Source organism: Parus major, chromosome 3 (genome assembly GCF_001522545.3).
Source record: "Parus major isolate Abel chromosome 3, Parus_major1.1, whole genome shotgun sequence".
Classification (NCBI taxonomy): domain Eukaryota; kingdom Metazoa; phylum Chordata; class Aves; order Passeriformes; family Paridae; genus Parus; species Parus major.
Window position 1 is genome coordinate 33,144,141 of NC_031770.1, and position 19,014 is coordinate 33,163,154.

The 19,014-nt window shown below is 34.3% G+C and overlaps 1 protein-coding gene across 11 annotated transcripts in view; it reads right to left on the bottom strand.

Annotated features, from left to right (window-relative positions):
- The window catches only part of CEP170 (centrosomal protein 170), a 95,946-nt gene that overhangs the window by 45,727 nt on the left and 31,205 nt on the right, over positions 1-19,014 (bottom strand). For all 11 annotated transcript variants that reach the window (XM_019005903.2, XM_019005902.2, XM_015620650.3 and 8 more), the window contains exons 4-9: positions 16,891-16,969; positions 16,261-16,319; positions 15,979-16,141; positions 13,273-13,407; positions 4,619-5,095; positions 1,500-2,143 (exon numbers count right to left, since the gene is read on the bottom strand). In XM_019005903.2, the coding sequence (XP_018861448.1) occupies positions 1,500-2,143; positions 4,619-5,095; positions 13,273-13,407; positions 15,979-16,141; positions 16,261-16,319; positions 16,891-16,969 (1,557 nt within the window). The remainder of the gene's footprint in view (positions 1-1,499; positions 2,144-4,618; positions 5,096-13,272; positions 13,408-15,978; positions 16,142-16,260; positions 16,320-16,890; positions 16,970-19,014) is intronic.

Genomic DNA, 19,014 nt, shown 5'->3' on the forward strand with positions numbered 1-19,014 from the left:
TGAATGGGTACTGAAGGTCACAAAAATTTTGAAATTTTATTAACACTCTCAGGCACATGGTGTGATTCTTGGAATGTTCTGCGTAGGGCTGAGAGTTTGACTCAATGATCCTAATGGGATCCCTCCCATCTCAGCATATTCTATGATTATAAATATTAGACAGTATTAACATTTTTATCAAATACATAAATTGTCTATTTTCAAATGTTAATACTTTGTGTGCTTTCCAAAAAAGCACTGTTGAACTACAATATTTAGCTAAAACAAGACTTAGAAATTTTCTGGTGCAATTTAGTTGAAGATTTATAATTTAAGAATAAAATGTAGAAATTTGTAGTTCTTTAATATTTACTTGTTTCATTTGGAATGCTTTTAGTTCCCACTTAGTTTTTGAATATTGATTCAAAGAAGTAAAAAATTTCCTTTTCAGAACCCATAAGAGGTGAAACTATTATCTTTATTATTTTATTGCAGGTGACACCCTTTCTTTTAATCCCTGTCTCCAAATGCTCCAGAAACACCTTTTTAAAAAGAAAACTATCTATAATAAAATGTCCCATTTCCCCACTACTTCAGATTTTTTTTTAAAAAATCAAACCAGTGAAGCTAGCTTGTCTTGCAAAAAGCTGTTTTCAACACTAGCCAAAACTATTTCTAAATGTATTCATGTATTTGCTCAGCTATAAAAAGTTTCAGACATGCAAATGAATCCTTAGATAATCCTATAACAAGTGATGAATTTCCTGTTTAATTAGCAAAACCCTAGCCTAGAATTGGGTGCAGGCATTCTACTGTAATAGATTATCTAGGAAAACACAACAAAACCAGAAAAAAATCCATTTCAAGACATGTTAAGTGAAATGATTAAACATAACTTCTGCTACTCATACTTTCCTGTTGAATCCAAAGAAAAATTATTTGTTTTTAAACTGCAAATACAATTTGTATTGTTATTGATATTTCTATTGTTACCAATAAGCAAACTAGGAAATTTACACTGCTATCATATAAACACACCTTTTGAAAATAAAAGCATTTTTTTACTTACTCTTTATAGCTGACACTGAAATTTAAGTTACTGTTATTGAATATACTTTTAAAATAAGTATATAAAACTGTTGCAATCTACATCTCTATGATAATTTGGATGGAACCAATTTATATAATGAAAACTAGAGATAACAGGCTTTCAAGAACAAGTGAGTATTTCCACAGGGACATAAAATATCCTCAAAGAAATATCAGTTAAATTATTTTTGGTTCCTTGTATATTTATGGTACTGAAATATGTTGAAAACACATTAAAACTACCAAACTTTAAGAGAACAACAGTATCAAACAAGGAATAATGTTTAGCCAAATGCCTGCTGCTGCTCTTGCAACATTTCATATTTCAACATTATAGTCTGGTTTAAAGACTTGAAAGAAATGAAGTGGTAGAGAGCTGCCCACACAGCCCATAACACTTGTAGTATCAGAATACATTTCAAGTTTCTCACCTTGTCAATCATTTTACGGGCTTCCATTTCTTCAGGATTGGGATTTTCCAACTCAATAGTGTAAGTACCTTTGTCACTCTGGTCATCCTCATTGTCCTTTTCACTAGCAGCAGAAATGTGTTGGCTCTTCAACTTTTTGTCCATCTCCTGGTTCTGATTAGGTCTATGGCCAAGGCTTCCTGAACTCCTTAACAATGCAGCTTGTAAGGCAGGTAATGCAGCAGAGGGTTCTTCTGATTTCTGGTTTAGAAGTTTGGCATGAACACCATGTACTGCTCTGTGATATGATGAGCCAGCTTGCACAGGTGAAGGGACTTTCTCTCCTGATGCAGGTTTCACTCTTTCAGCTCGTGTGTGAGATGTGGGAGATGGAGATTCTGGGCATAGAGCTCCTACATTCTGAGAAAAAGAGTAAGAACGTCTCTTGCGAGGATGGTCTTCATCAAAAAACTCAATCATAAAGGCAGTCTGACTCATACCAGCTTGATCTTGCTGCTTTTCTGTTGAATGAACTTTCTGGTGTGACTTTTTCAGCTCTGCATGATGATGCCTTAAGTGCTCTTCAAGTGCTGCCCGTTTACTGTAATGCCGGTGTGCACCAGTATTTTCTGAATCACTTTGTGTGCCATCATCATGCTTATTCCCTACAAGCAAAGCAAAACAATGCATAGCACAGTGAAAAAAAGAAAGACTCCAACATAACAGACAAAAAAAAAAAAAAGGAGCAAACTAGGAATGAAAATTGTTTCAAATCGGATTTCTGTTTAAACTTCAACAGCTTACAGTACTTGGTTCTGCAAATTTGGTACAGCTCCTGGAAATGCAATCAACTTGCTACAAGTCAAAGAATGAAACATTTTAGAAGCTGATCAGTAACAGCAGTGCATCTGAAATATCTTTTCCCCAATATTTTCATCTGTGAATACTTTCCAGTGACATACAAAAGCCAGCATTTTACTAGCTGTACTATAGTATGTTTTTGAATTATATCAGTTTTGTTACAGAGCCAGTTGATTATAAATGACTACTGACACATTCCAGGCAGGGTTAAGAAGAAAAAGAAAACCCTAACAAAATCCTTCCAACAGTGGAAAGAGAGACACAGTTCATTGCTGGATTCCTCCCACATTTACAACAGTTTATCATGAGAAATGTCTACTTAAAATTGGACTGAATTCTTTATTACTCTTCCCAAGATGAGCAATGAGTTTTTCCATAATTCACCCCACTCAGCATTTGATGTGTGCATGTAAAATGGTTGTTATTACTTATTCATTCCACAAACTACTCTGAGATCTATGAATAAGGATTATGCATTTCATAAATCATAAATACACCTACAAAAGTACTTTGCAATGATACCTGAAAATGTACGGAAGGCTGGATACTTGCACACAGTAAGTGTATTTTACACAGAACAACCTTATGTACAAGGAAAGTGTCAGTGCTCTTAAATTTTAGCTCAGTACCTGGGAAGAAACAGTTTCATCCTCTTTGAACTCCTCTAGTTCGAATTTTGATTATATGCATATAATATACAATTTCTGTATTTTTGATTTTCAAGAGGTTAGCTTTTTTAAGGTTTTTTCATTTAAATAATTAGGATATGCAGCTTCTATTCAGTTAAGTAGCAATTACATATTGGCTAGTATTACTTATCAGACAAATACCACTAAAAAACACATCTTAAATCCCAACTCATATTCCTGTTTTCTACTTGTTAGAATACTGCCTACAAAAATTATATGATTCATATATTTCCAAATAATAATAACAACAACAACAACAATAATAATAATAATGCAATATCAATACCATAATAAAAGTAATAAAATCTAATTTTAGCAGTGGGACTTCAGTACAGAGTATTATAAGAAAAAGCTGAGGAGAAAAAGAAAAAAGCTTTGAGTTTTTATTAAAAAATCAAATTTTCAAAGTACCTAGGTATATTTACTATCTAAAAATACTACTGAAGAATGAGATTACAAACAGGCCATAGAAGATTACAAAATTCAGATATTTGTTACGGCCATATCCCATAACTTACACCTCTTTCAGATGAAAAATAATTAGACTTTGAGTAGTTTCTGCCAGGAAAAGGTTTATAAACAAAGCTTCTTCTATTTATCGAAGTGTCACGGCTAGTATGTTAAAGAACATTCATTAATACAATACATGAAGGCCAAAGAATGTGATTTACACCAGAAGAAATAATATTCTATTATCTTTATGCTAGCACATTAATCTAATTCTGCTTTCAGAATTTTATTTTTAGGAGTCAAATGATAATGTTAGACATGATAATGTTGCAGAAGGTTGAATGTTGTAAAGCTGTAGAAAAAGTTCAGCAGAAGTTTTCATTCTGAAAGTTTGAATGGTACTGGAATCTTCATCTGAACATCACGACTATCTGCTTCTCTATTCCGTTAAGTGACACTCAAAGTACACCTGTCATGTGTAACATTTGATTTAGTTTAATTTGGTATGTCACTATCTGCAATAAATGAACATGTATGATCCGGAACTCCATTCAACAGCAGCACTCATATGAACACAACAGTCCACAAGCTGAATATAAAAATTGAAGCTCTTCCTTTATTTCTGATTCCTGACTCAAACTTGACCTCACTAAACATGATCCATATATGCAGAATGAGTACATGGTATATTCTTTAACATAAATTATTTTCTTAGAACACACAAATATTCACAGAAAATATGCTATTGAAAGAGCTGCTAAAAGCATAAATTGAACTTCAGAGCTTTGATTCTAAACAGCAATTCATGTTTTTGAAGTAATTCATGAGAAGGAGTGAGATATATAAAATCTACCTAAGGTCTGGGTTTTTTCCTTTTCTTTTTCAAGATCAGTGTTTAAATACCTAATGTTTTCAGCCACACTAGAACATCTCTAATTAGCATATTGACTGTAAAATGATTCAGCATTTTGTTTCTTACACCCTTTTTAAGAATTCAGCAATAAAATTTCCCAGCCCGAATCCTTGCACACGTGTCGAGTATCTGTGATTTCATCTTAACTCTGCAAGGACCCTTTGACTGCATGCTGGTGAGGAACTGCTGCTTTCAAAACTAAGCATAGCTGGAATTATTCACTTTACCTTTCAGTCTCTTCAAGTACACTGGAACGTCACTCTTAATACTTTTGGAATCCTCTTCCGTTGGCTCCCATATCATTCTTGGAGGATTATTCTGTGCAAGCCAATCTGCTACTTTGCTCTCCGCAGCCATCATCACCGTCTGAAGCCCTGGCAGGTCCTGACCACTGGAGGAAGAAGGTTTCTTCGACTTGTGACGCTGTTCCGATGTGAATTTTGTCACGTGATCTTTGATCTTTACTTTTCCTGGAGTGTTGTCATCAAATTCAATGGTAAAGGAAGCATGCCCTGAAGCTGCTGTGTGGGAGCTTTGGGTATCTTTTGTGGGAATTTCATGAATAGTGCTCTCTGCTACCTGTGAAGCTTGCTGGCATTCTTTAGTAGGGATTTCAAAATAACTGGGCTCCCTACAGAAAGGATAAAGTTCTTCACTTGCAGATGCAGATCGCTCCTCAGATTGCTTGGCATCTGTGCTGCATCCTATTAGGAAAAATAAAAAAAACAGATTTCACAATACTTGGGAACTTCAAGGTCTCCAACAAGTTTCTAAACTCCTGTAACGGCCTCTTGAGTAATTTCTGGAATAAACAGTAAGATTGTGGAGTGGACTGAGCTCTGTAGTTCTGGAAAAATAGTTCCAGAGTTACATATAGGAAGTATTAATGAAAAGCATTTTCATTAATAAAGTTTGAACTTCAGCTATGAGATGTATAAAGTGGCAAAAAGCTCATTTAGAATTTGCCAAAGTGCATGCAAAATATTTTTAGAAGATGTAAAGGTCAGATGAGTTATTTAAACATGGAAAATAGGTAAATCAAAGTGGCAAAATTGTTGAAGTGATCATTAGCACAATTCCAATCTATTGGTAAAAACATCAAGTCAGGGTGCTCCCAAAACAAATGATAATGATCTTTCATCTCCCACAGTGGATAAAAAGCGTAATTTTGTTTGGCAAACATTCTTCAGAAAAACAATTCACACATTAATGCAAGATAAACATTAATTCTGGCTTGAAAAGTTAAACACTGCTATGCACTGGAAAGTGTTTTGGAATGGAACCACTTTATGTTTATACAAAAGATAAAACCAAAGAATTGAGCTAAATCCTACTGTCATGTTATTTTACTTGTTGCCTATAGTTTGAAGATGAACAGAAAAACAGCTGGAAGCACACAGAATGTTAGCAGACCATGCTCTCACTGGCTAAAAAAAAGCTGGCTAAAGAAAGTAGAAAAAGCACGGTAGTAATTTGAAGTTCCACTGTATAGCCTAAATGAAAGCTAAAGCTTCCTGTGGTTGCTGCAAAGCTACCAATGTGCCTTTAAGGAAACAAACTTGATTGCATTTTATGAACTACTAAGTCAGCCAAAATACCTGGTGCAGAGATGCACTAAAGATACAGAAGCTTGAGACCTTAATAGTAACGGCAACTTAGATTCAAGCAAAAGAATTCTGAATAGTTCTGAAGCAATTTATCTTGGACCACTCTAAGATGTTTAAGATATCATTTCATGTTACCAAGTAAAGAACTGAGACTAATCGATTTTAGGTAATGAATAAAGCTACCCTACATCAGCTGAGGAAGTTAATATTTGTGCATGAAACTGTTATGCAATAAGACAGCAGTAGAACCACTTATACTAAAGTCAGGAATTTAAGAGATAAAGGATGCATGATGGAATCATGCATCTATGCTGCTCCTTGCAAACACATGCTTCTTGTGAGGATTTATGAAAAGGTAAAAAGTTAAAAAAAAAAAAAAAAAAAAAAAGGTGGTGGTATGATACAGAGAAACAAACTATTTAAAGGAAAGAATAATACCTGGAAAAGTAAAAAAAAAGATGTTATTAAATTAAAACAAGAACAGTATACATTCTTTATTATTGCTATGTTTGGAAATTCATTTGATAGAAGTACTCCAGTGCAGCTAGCAAAGTGGTTGCAATTTATTTTTTCTACCAGTAGCTGTTACAAACACAAAACATGTTCGGAATTCACACAGGTTGTTCCATTGTGCTGTTGGATTCCAAGAACCCCCTAGCTAAGGACTTTCATTCTACTATCAGCTACCTTATGTCTGTGGGGAAGTTTTCAGGTATTTCAACAGCACCTCACTACTCCCCTCCCTGGGAAACAGAATGCCTTTTTAATACCCTTCCTGAAAACATTTATGCCAGCAGTCACACAATACAGAATTTATCTATTTTACTGATGCAAAGGTTATTAAAAATCTTCTCTTTTTATATAGAAAATGTACAGAAATAAACAAAAGTCACACTTTGCAGGTCCTAGACTTCGGATAAACAAATGGATCACTCTCCATTTGTTTCATGCAGCTAACAAGCTGGAATGGATCAAACTGGCAGGATCAAATTTAGAGTTTGGATCCTTACAATATGAAACACAGTCACTGAACAGGAAAGTAATCCACCACACAGCCAATTCACAAACACTTTTTTCCTCCATGTGCTTCTGCTCAAAACTTCAAGTCAACAACATCATGCAACTCCTGTAGCTAATACTTAAGCCAGATATAGTGTTCAACGCTTGTTCAAAGAAGATAACTGGCTAATACTCTGTTTTGAGAAATATTTCTAAGTTCGGGCGAGGCAGGAGCAATCTGGTAGCCAGACAAGACACAGTACTTTTCAGTAATCGTGAAACAGCTGGTTTATTACCATCTTTTGAAAAAAATAAGAATGTGGGCAAATTATATCAGATGTACAGCAATGAGAGGATCTCTCACACTGGTTTGTCAGAACTGATGAAGGACTTCATAAAAAATTTCTGTGTGAAACTTGCCTACACCAAATTTAACATTTCAAATCAACCATTTATACTATAATAAGATGCACAGTAGTTGATTCAAATATTTTTGATTAAACAGATGCTAGTATACAGTTTGAATCTAAATAAGGACAGAGTTTAATCAAAATAAGAAAGAAACTGAACTACAACTAAATCGTAAATTTTGCTAAACTAGAAAAAATTTTAACCATTATATAAATAAAAATATCTGAAGTTCATCTTAATCACTTAAAAATCCTATTTTCAGTCAGAGGTACTTGCATTTTTAGAAAAGTAAAATGCATCAGAATTCATCAGAATAAAAAATAGAAAAGGAAGAAGCAAAAAATTAATATAGGTCCTGACCTAAACCACCCTTCAATATTTTTCTCGCAGATTCTAACTGCAAGTCCTTAGACCTTTCAAATATTACAAAGAGTGATCTATAAAACAGCCTTACCTTTGAAATCCTATTATAAAATGTCATCTGCCAAGATGAAGGAAATCATGTATCAGAGTAAATACAGACACCTTTAAGAGAAAATCTTCAAGCAAATACTGAAGATAATGGTTGTCACTGCTTTGTAATTTTCAAAACAGAACAAGCATCGTATATGTATAGCAAAACAGGCAATTGCAAGTTAGTTTTGGGAAAATGAAGGTACGGGTAGGTTGTGAACTTCAGTCTCTTCAGGGATGAAGGCATTTCATAACTGGCAAGACTAAAAGGAAAGAGGCACAAAAAGTAGCAGGATTATCTGTAAAAAGGGAGCTCTCACTCTTCAAAGTTCCTGAGTGACAAAAGACAATGGAGCAACTGTTTCTACAAAGCAAGCGAGGAAGCAGTAATTGGTATCTGCCACCCAGGCATAGTGATACTATTGCTGAAACGAGGCTAGGAGAGGCTAGGAGGGAAATGAGTATTTGGGAAACCATAGGCGTAACCAAAGGGAGATTCAGAGAGATCCTTTAGTAGGGAACATTCTTGTGAGGAAAGACTGTGTTTGCTTAGTATGGAAATGAGGAAGCTCAGGTAGGATCTCATAACTCTCTACAGCCACCTGGAAGGAGCCCATAGTGAGGTGGGGCTGGTTTCTTCTACAGCGCCTGCAGTGAGAGGACTGGAGGAAATGGCCTTAAACTGAGACAAGGGAGATTCAGATTAGACACTAGAAAAAAATTTTTTCACTGACAGGGTTGTCAGGCATTGGAATAGATTGCCCAGGGATATGGTGGAGTCACCATCCCTGGAGGTATGCAAGAGGCATCTCTATGTGGCACTGGGCGATGGCCCAGTAGTTTAAGGGTTACAGTGCTGGATGGATGGTTCAACTGGATGATCCTGAAGGTATCTTCCAACCTCAGTGATTTCTATTCTATTCTATTTTATTCCATTCTATTCTATTCTATTCTATTCTATTCTATTCTATTCTATTCTATTCTATTCTATTCTATTCTATTCTATTCTATTCTATTCTATATTCTAGTCCATTCCATTCCATTCTACAGACGACCATCAGAAATGCAACATTCACTTTGTGACATTAGCAGAATTGATTACACTTTCTAGTACTTTCTGGGGTTTTTTAAGTCTTATTTCTAAGTTACACGCACAAATAGTCAGAATCTTAACATTTTACTTGCTGACCTGGGCAAGAAAAATCATAGGTTTCTGTGCTATTCAGATGTGGAAAAAACTGCATCTGTATATTAATATATCATCATCTGCAATAACAGGAAATCTCAGAAAATATTTTGCACAATCTTCAGATTTTTAGTAATGCTCTTTTCCTTCTGCCTTAAAAATACAATTTTAAGAATGAAACTTGTAAAAGAAAATGATCTGGAATTTACAAAGCACTTCCTTGAAAAAATGTCTGTAAACCTGAAGCAATGTATTTGAAATAGGTATAAGAAACAGCCAAAATATCATATTTACATAATACCCCAAAATATTTTTAGTGTTAGCTTTATATTTGGCACTGTGCAATGGTATGTGTAATAAAAGAAGCTGAATTTAGTGCTTTCAGATGCTTAATATAATTTTTTTCCCCTTTCTCTCTGTTTTCATATTTATTCATATCCATATTCAACTTTTTATTTCCCACTTACGTTTTAGGGTTTTTTTATTTTCTTTGCAGCTGAAGAAAACTTCATTTTTTATTTAAAGACAAGATTTCAATAAATACCTATAATGATTCACCTAGTATTAGATATGAAGATCTTTATCTTTGAATGCTTTCATAACCAGTCTAGTGAAAAAATACCAGAATTTCTCTTTCAAAATAAAAATACAAACTAGCACTGCATATAAATCCCCATCTCAAATAATAAATAATTTCACTACCAGATTTAAAGGTGCTTAAGTGAAAAAAGGACAAAACTAATCTCACTTAAATACATTGCTGTGAGGGGTTTATAGAGTTCTGTATACTCTCCATGATATACTGTGCATATTTGCTGCTAGAGCTTTGCAAAGCAAGCCTTATACATAGAACTTGCACATACTTCATGACAAAACTCATCAAAATTCTAGAACAAACTGCTAGGAACTTAGCTGCTTATACTGTTGATTAAGTGCCACACATTACAATGTGTGTAAACTAAACACACTGATTACACTGGTATTTCTCAACTGTCAGCCTGCTTTACCTGAAAATGACAGCTTCTTAAGTGCAAGGAATGTTTAATCTGACATACTCTTATGCAATGCTGGAATTAAAATTCATGCCAAGTGTTAAGAAATACTTCAGATTCCTGAAGTCCTCTTAAAAATTTATTTCTGCCTTTTCTTAGATTTCTGGTAAACGCATTAAATGACATAAAATTCTACAACTACTACTAAGATCGGCAGAGAATGCAGTTTTTGCTTTCCCAGGAAGTGAGAGTGTAACATATGGCAGTAATACTAATTACACACCAAATAAACCTGCCAATAACATGAGCATTTAACAGCTGCAGCATAAAGTCACGCCAGAGGTGTACGCACAACTGTTCACTTTAATACAGACTAGCAGATCTATGGATCTTGGAACTAGAGAATTACATGTCTGAAAAATGTAGAAAGGATTTTAGTTTTCAAAGCTTTCCAGGCTATTTTGCTATGTTTGTAAATAACTTTCATTAGTGAATTTCTGTTGTGCTAGAAATGCAGTAACATTGAAATAATCTTTTTAACTTGAGACTGTAAAGACTAATTGTCTATAGTTGGCTTAACAGAAATAAATCTCCCACTTCAATCTCCTCATTAAACCTTACCCTATCTCTTAGAATTCAAATTTTCTTTTCTATGCAATAAATAATCATGTAAAAAATCTTTAAAGCATGACACAGATTTTTAATAGGATTACTTTGTTCAAATATATGTATCTGATTTTACTGATTTTAGTTTAAGAATTCACCTGTAATGTACTTACTTTTAGGCAGTTTACATTAAAAAGCATGTCCCAGATCAGTGTTTTAAACACTTAATACAATTTAACCCATGAGAGAATAATTAGCTGCACCAGTCTTAAACATGTTTGATTAAAGTTTGCTTATATTTTAAAATATCCAAGAACGGCAGTCTTCTGTAGTTTCCAATTTTCTTTCATACAAGTGTATCTTTGTATTCATATCCTACTATTATATTATTCTATATTATAAAACCTAAGTGCTTGAAGAAAATACATAACTTGTTGAAAATAAGTTAATTTTTTCATAGAATGTAACTGTAGGCCAAAACAGGCCAAAAATCTTATGATTTTATAATTGCATGAAAACATTCAGAATGTCTTTTGCACACTTCTATACAGACACAGTGTTCTGGGACCACTGAAGTGTCCATAGAAGCAAATGTCAATTCTTTCATGGTTTGTCTTCTCAGCCTCTCTACCAACTACTAAAAATTATCTACAACAGTCAAAAGCTGTTGACTAGTAAAAAACCAGACTAGAAGAACATACAATTCTACTACATTCTACTACAATTCTACTATAAATGAGTCTACTCAGAGATTAGTTGTTCATGATAAATAAATAATTTGTCCATATACAGGATTTTAATCTCACATCCCCACAGATGGTTTTGCAAAAATGTCAGGTTTTGGATTTTTCTCAGCAGTGTCTTCCTTTCACATAAGCTTTTCTTTAGTATGTGCTTTTCCAAACTGAATTCCATTCCTGCAGATTTATGAGTCTTCCAGTTTGAGGAAAAAGAAGTTATTCTTACACTCTTGTTAGATCAATACTATTCACAGGAAATACATTCATGGATAAACAGAAGCAACAACATAAATAAAAGGGATTTGTAATTTTATTTTTATTTTCTTTCAAAAAAAGGACAAAATATTGTATTCACCAAAAAGGCTTTGGGCCCAAATTTAGCTTTTGTATAGTATATATATATGGAAAAAACCCAAATTTAAATAATTTAGAAAATATTACCCTATTTTCTCTATTCATCATTTACCTTGATTACCTACAATGACTCCACTAACCAAATCATGTCAAAAATATCCCCATTACTTAAGTTCAGTCTAGAACAAACTTATTTTTGTCTACCACTGAAACAGATGGCACCTCCATGATTGGTTTGAGTGAAAGTTGGAATCTTATTTTTCTTGGAACTCAGGAATTAGGATAGAAGCACTGATCACTTGCTGAAAAATCTATTGATAAAATAAATACAAAAGCATGTAAACCATTTAATGCAATTTGATGCTTCTGAAAAAGCAATTTAAAACGATATAAAATAAGAACAGGAACACTACTAAATATACGCTGGCATCTTGTGTCACACCTTGCAAATGGCATGGCATTGCATCAAAAACATGGACTTCAGCATATTATATTTTCAATAATCCTATATTTAATGAGGGAAAACTAATTTAAATGTTTTTATCTGTTTTCCTTATACTAGTCCAAATCTTAATAGTCTACTATCTGAATGATGACAACTTTAGAATAACATGAAAAAGGCCATGAAAAAAGGCTATGGTAAAAAGTTAATTCCAAAGACCTTGCTCTCACTACACTGAAGTCTTCATTTTAGTTTGATTTACAGCTCCAGCTCCTGCAAAATATGATTCATGTTAATCAAAGCAAGTACTATGACAGGAAAAGAGAAATTCTGAATTCAATTAAAGTACTTTAAGAAACTGCAAACTTAAAACTACTGGACCTTAAATGTGTGCCTGAAGAGCTAAACAAACATGGCTGAATTTTATCCTAACTTGAATAAGTTTTCAGTTACTGTCTTCATTAGAATAGCAGTCACTTTATTTATATGCCTGATGATAGATATAAAAGCCTAATTATAGGTACTGAGATTGAAGTTTTGGCAACACATACTGTGTCTAGACAAGCTAACTAATAAAAAGGTCTGCATTACAGGGGAATGAACATTACCAGTTTAACTTATATTACACAAATTTTTAGTTTAAGAACTATGACATGTAATTCCCACTAATACAGCATTATTGAATTACAGAAGGGAATGTTAGTACAGATAACCTTCCATAGCTAAAAGTCAGACACAAATATAAACCGCCACTATTTATTGTCAGAAATTATTTCAATAAAATATCCCTATGCATATAAAATGACAGATATAGATTAAACTGAAAAAGAAAAAGACGCACTGGTTCAGATACTGTTATTTGCTATACTTACTGATAGAAAATTGTATTATATACTAGAAAACTGACATATTATATGTGAAACTGATCTCTGAAATGCATAGTTTCTCACAAAAATATATTCTTCAATTATCTTACCTTTTCATCTATGCAAACTGTGAAGCTTCCAAACATTAATATCTGTTTAGTTCCCTAGTTAAGAATATATGCAGTTCAATAAAGAGAAGAAAAAAAAATAAGACAACACACTTACCTGAAGCCCCTGTCTCAGGCATTTTTTCTTCATGCTTGCCATCTGGCTTACAACCACCTTTTTCATCAGCTTCATCTTCACCCCACCAGGCTGGCTGTCCATACAACGGTGTCCCACGAGGCATGGCAGAAATATCTATAAAGTCAGCCCAAAGCAGAGAAAATAACTTTTCTGTTTAGCTGTGATATTAGGTTAAAATCACATGAAGACAAAGTAATTTGCTTGGGTCATTTCTCCTGGACGCTGAAGTGAAATGGTTGCATGCATTTGCCTAAATACAAAACAAACTTGGAGGCCAGACAACTGATCTGGGTTCTAAATATAAAAGCTTACTAATGACCTAATCAAAACTGCTGGCTCAAATGTTTATGCAAAGGCAGCTGGCATTTCTTATTGTTACCCTGATATATCTGTAAATATTATTTCTTCTTTCAGTTTGAAGTCATCAAGATAGCAGTACATTCCTAAAAGCTGTTTGCTGCTATTTCTGTGAAAAGATTCTCATTCTTACCCACATTGACCTTTCAATGAAATCTGAACTTGCTGCATGAAAAACTGATCAAATTTTGCAATGTTGCCAAGGTTCCAAATTGCTGACAGCTACTACAGGGTGCTGAGTTACCTTGTGTGTAAAACATGACTGAGCACAATCAATTTTACAGGGTTTTTTTCAAAGGTGTTAGTTAAATCATAGTACAACTAAAAGTGCTATACACATGGTTAAATATATTCAAGTGCAAAAATTAAGGAAAAAAACACTGATATAATTAAGATTTCTAACTTGATGATAAATGTGCTGGGTTAGGTTTGATCTGATCTTTTGGAAAAATATCTTACCCTACAGAGATTTAGCTATTCTAGTGTCATATGTTCTGAATATATTTTAAGGAGTTCTTACATAAAAAAACCATCATCTGATAAAATCTATCTTAGGAGCTTGTCTGTTACTTTATCCACTAGGAATAAAACACAGTCTTATGCCTTAGTCAATACTAAGCTGTTTTTAAACACCTGATAGTCCACACAGAGAATTTGTGGATGCCCCATCCCTGAAGTGTTACAGAACAGGTTAGATGAGGCTTTGAGCAACCTGGTCTGGTAAAAGGTGTCCCTAACCATGGCAAGGAGGTGTAACCTAAATGATGTTTAAACTCTGTTCCAACCCAAACCATTCCATAATTCTATTCCTGTGCACTGAATTAGCAATAGTGAACAGATATGCATTTATATAGTAACAGTGAGAGAATCAATCCCCATAAAGCTTCTGAGAGTTGCACTTAAATATAAATCCCTATCCTTGACGGTTAATTTTGGAAGAGTGAAAAGAAAAACAGAAGATGAGGATAAACCCCCTGCACTGTGCTACTTTATGTACTCTTAACAAGATGCTGGATTAGACAACAAAACAAACAAGTTAATTAAGTGTATCACAGAATCCTGTATGTGTGGAAGGATGAGAGTTCTTTCAAGTGACTCTTCTGGAAGAATAGATGAAACCTAAACAAATCTGTAGAGCCCTGACTTAAGGAAATCAGACCTAGAGAGTTCCATATTAACAGAACAATAATACCCGATCCCTTTCTCATTCTTTTGGTTATCTCCACTACACTTCAGCAATCCTCATGCTGAAGTTCATCAGAGAATCAGAGAACGGTTTGGGTTGGAAGGGACCTGCCATGGGCAGGAACACCTTTTGCCAGACTAGTTTGCTCAAAGCCTTAAACACTTCCATGACGAGATATCCACAAACTTTCTGGACAACCTGTTTAAGTGGTTCACTACTCTCACAGTAAAAAATTTCTTCCTAACATGTAAACAAAATCTCTCCCCTCTCATTTAAAAACCATTGCACCTAGTCTTTTATCACTACTTGCCTGAGTAAAATATGCTCTCCCTCTTTTTTTACCAGCTCCCTTTAGGTACTGAAAGGCTGCCATGAGGCTCTCCCTGGAGCTTTTTCTTCTCTAGGCTGAACAACTCCATCTCGCAGCCTGTCTGCTCCAACCCTTTGCTCATCTTTTTGGCCCTCCTCTGGCCTCACTCCAACAGATACAAATCCTTCCCATACTGGGGGCCCAGAACTGGGTGCAGTACAACCCACACAAATTTTTAAGACAACCACAGTAGAGCCACCATGACACATTAAATAAATATGAACAATGGCGTAGAAACGAGTCTGAAACCACAGTATCTACAAATCTTTAAACCACAATAGAACACTTAGGTTATATCCTGACACTGGAATCAGTGAATGCTAGAAACTACCAAGCAAACAAACAAAACTCCCACCCATTAAAAAGGGAAAAAACCCCAAACCAACCAAAGGAAAAACAGTGCACTTGGTAATGGTGATGGTAAAAAAATACAAACTGTTTCTTAACAAATACTTACACTCAAACTACAGCAATATAGCAATATATCAATATCCTGCCACAAATGCTTCAAGTTTGTGATCTGGGCAAAGGGACATGCAAAAATCTTATAATTGCTGATTCAATCTCTCTTTAAAAGTTTTCTTAACATGTGGATGTTACTGTAAAAAAGGTAGAAATTAAATGCCAAAAATAATTACTTACACCTAAGCTATGGTTAAATGTTCATATGTTGAAATTTTTACTGTCGACAGAATTTCACAATCATCGTACTGAAGCAAATTAACATCCTTTCCAAGTTTTGTGCTTCTGCAACAAAAACAATGAACCTTACCCACTGATTTTTCTTCAGATTTCAGTGCTTCTGTAGTTTTGTGGTGCACTTCAGCTGTGGAGTCTGTTACCTTGGACTCTGAACTTTTGGAGCTGCTTTGTTTCGATCCTTCTGCCTCTGAAGATTTTTGGGATAACTGGAGTTGGCTTGTGAATTTTTCATGCTACATGACATTAAATAGAGAAAAAAACACAAACCCTCTAAGACTGGGATAAAATCTGAAACCTCTGTTATAATAACACTACAGTGACAAAAAAACATCCAGGAACTGCACATTTTTACCTTAAGTGCTTCTTCAGGGACTCTCATCTCTCCCCTGACCACAGTAAAAAGATTAGTATGTAGGAAATTATAAGGAAAATACTGAAAATACTCTGAATTCGCAAGAAGATTTTAGAGAAAAGCAAAAATTGTGCAGTGTATTACGTCACTAGAATGGTGACAGCTTTCAAAATATGTCACTGTTAGGATATTGTGCACTATCATACTCATCAAAGCAAATGAATTTATTTACTATTTGTAAACAGAACATTGAGTAGATACCCTGGTGTTTTACTAATGCAAGTAATTTTTTTTTAATTCAGTTGTTTGCTGAATAATTAACTGTAATATAATCTGTGGTGTACAACTGCATATGATACAAATATTTGTGTATTTGCCTCAGAGAAAAGTAGAACTTTTGAGCAACACAAAAGATACACATTACGTTCTAAACTGTAAGTGGAAGTTAAGGTTTCTTACAGTGAGAGACAATGAAATGTACTTTATCAGTACTTCAGACCAAGGTGGAATATCCTAAACCCTGAGATTTTCGCTAATACAGGCATTTTTGTAGCAATGAGAACACTTAACACAACCATACTTCTAACAAGACAAGTGTGTCCCAACACTGTATTTTTATGACAAGGATATCATATCCAAATCTCAATTTATCTTCTAACTTCAAAGTGATGTATGTTTGTTCTGGAATCCTCACATCATTCACAAATGTCTGCAGAAACAAATGAGGACAGAAAGAAATACCATTAAATTCCAAAACAATAAAATTAAATAATTTAAATAATTTTGTAAGAAAATCTTCAGTACCACAAATTTTCTACTGGTGATTCACAAGGAAACTATAAGCTCAAATTGCTAGCTGTTTAATAAACAGGAAGGTAAAGAAGAAAAGGAAGGTTAAACACCAGTTGATAATCAAGTTGCACACTGGCCTTGAAAAATTCCTTGCATATTTAATCTTGTTAACAATATTCATGGATTGTTGATTCATGTTCCCTTGAATTAGCACCTCCACTTACTATTTTTCTTGTAATTTGCTTTTTCAATCCAAGTTAACCGCCAGAATTGATTTATCAGCATATTTGTACAGCATTTAGCATTAGATATGAGAGTTCTGAGGCAGTTTATTTCTAACCATTGTCAAAGGACTTCAGGAAAACATGGACCAAGTTAGAGCATTTGAGTAACACCAAAAATCAGTGGTAAGAATTCAGTATATTGCAGCCCTACAGGATCATCCTACTTCTAACTTAAAACTTCTACAACGTGTACATGTTTCTAAAGAAAGAAAGAGTTGAAATATGCCATTTTATAAGTGCCCTGAAGTTGGAAAAACTTGAATAATTAAGTAAGTCAAAAATCTGAATATTCAAATGGTTGTGTTGCTCATGAGTCTAGTATTAAATGAACTGTGGTTAGAGAGAAACAATCTCCTTCCCCATAATAGTTAGAGGATCTTCCATTTAATTTTCTTTTCCTAAAGGAAAATAATGTTTATTTCATTATTTAAAAAATTGTTTATCTACTTTGTAGAAAGTACCTTCCATGGGAAATAAGAATAAAACTACAACTATTTACAGGTTTGTAAACATGAAACTCTCAGTAATGTTTCAGGCAAATTTGTTCCCCTTTAACATTTTGAGAGTCCAGGGCAAAAACTTCTGTGAAGACTATCCTCAAAGCCCTCTGAATTCTACTGAAACAACCAAATTCAGGCCACTTTGCAGACATGTATGTATATATGAATGTACACATTTTTCTTCCCAAGTCAGAGTTCTGAAATTCATGTGCATGCACAGCATACACAATGCAGAGAGCTCCAAAGGCTGTGTGTGCAGTCTACTGACAGCCTCATGTTCGTGACTAAAGTGACAGCATAAAACAACCAAGTTTTAGTTACTTTGCAACTGGGGCTTTAAAATCTCATCGTATGCTTTGGGATGCAAGACAAAGCTAACCTGAAAAAGCCACTTACTATGTAAATAAGGAATCCTTTGCCCCTTTAGATCATTCCATACACATGATTTCTAAAGTTTATTCTTCAAATAGTGAGAGTCAACTGCCTTTAAGCCTTCTTAAAGTTTGCTACACTTTTCACAACCCAGTCCTGAAATATCAGTGTGAAAGGACTTTGCAATCCTGTAAATACCCCTGAGAAGAACGTTATTCAACAAAGCCATAGATTATTAATACTTCTTCTGGTATGTTTTTGACTTCACGAGTCAAAGGAGAAAGTTGGAATTCTACTGATACTAGGGAAATAATAATTACATACTAGCAACTGCACATGTTTACTTCAGAAAAAAGAAATGCCTTCATTTCTTTTTGTATAGGAAAAAAAAACCAAAAACAAAAACAGGACTGTCCAGAATGAGTCACAACAGACTATCAGAAATAAAATTTTACTTCATGTAAAACTGATTAAAATTTACTTTTGCTTTTTTTCCCAAATCTAGATGTCCGGGATAAAGACTTCTAGATTTAGAAGTCCAGGAAAAAGACTCCTGTAACCTTTTCACTGAACTGAGTGTAAATCAATCATATATATAAGAATATTCAGGCATTGGGGCATCAGGTGCAACTACAGTTCAGCTTGTGAGATTATAACACTCATAACTCAAAACCGAAGTATTCGAGTTAGCCATCTCCCCTTAAACTCTGATCTTGAGTGGTTGAAGTGCTTTACACCAGTAGCTTTGCATACCAGGAGAAGTAGGTATCTGTTCTCAAAAGAGATGGGACCAACTGGAGAGATGC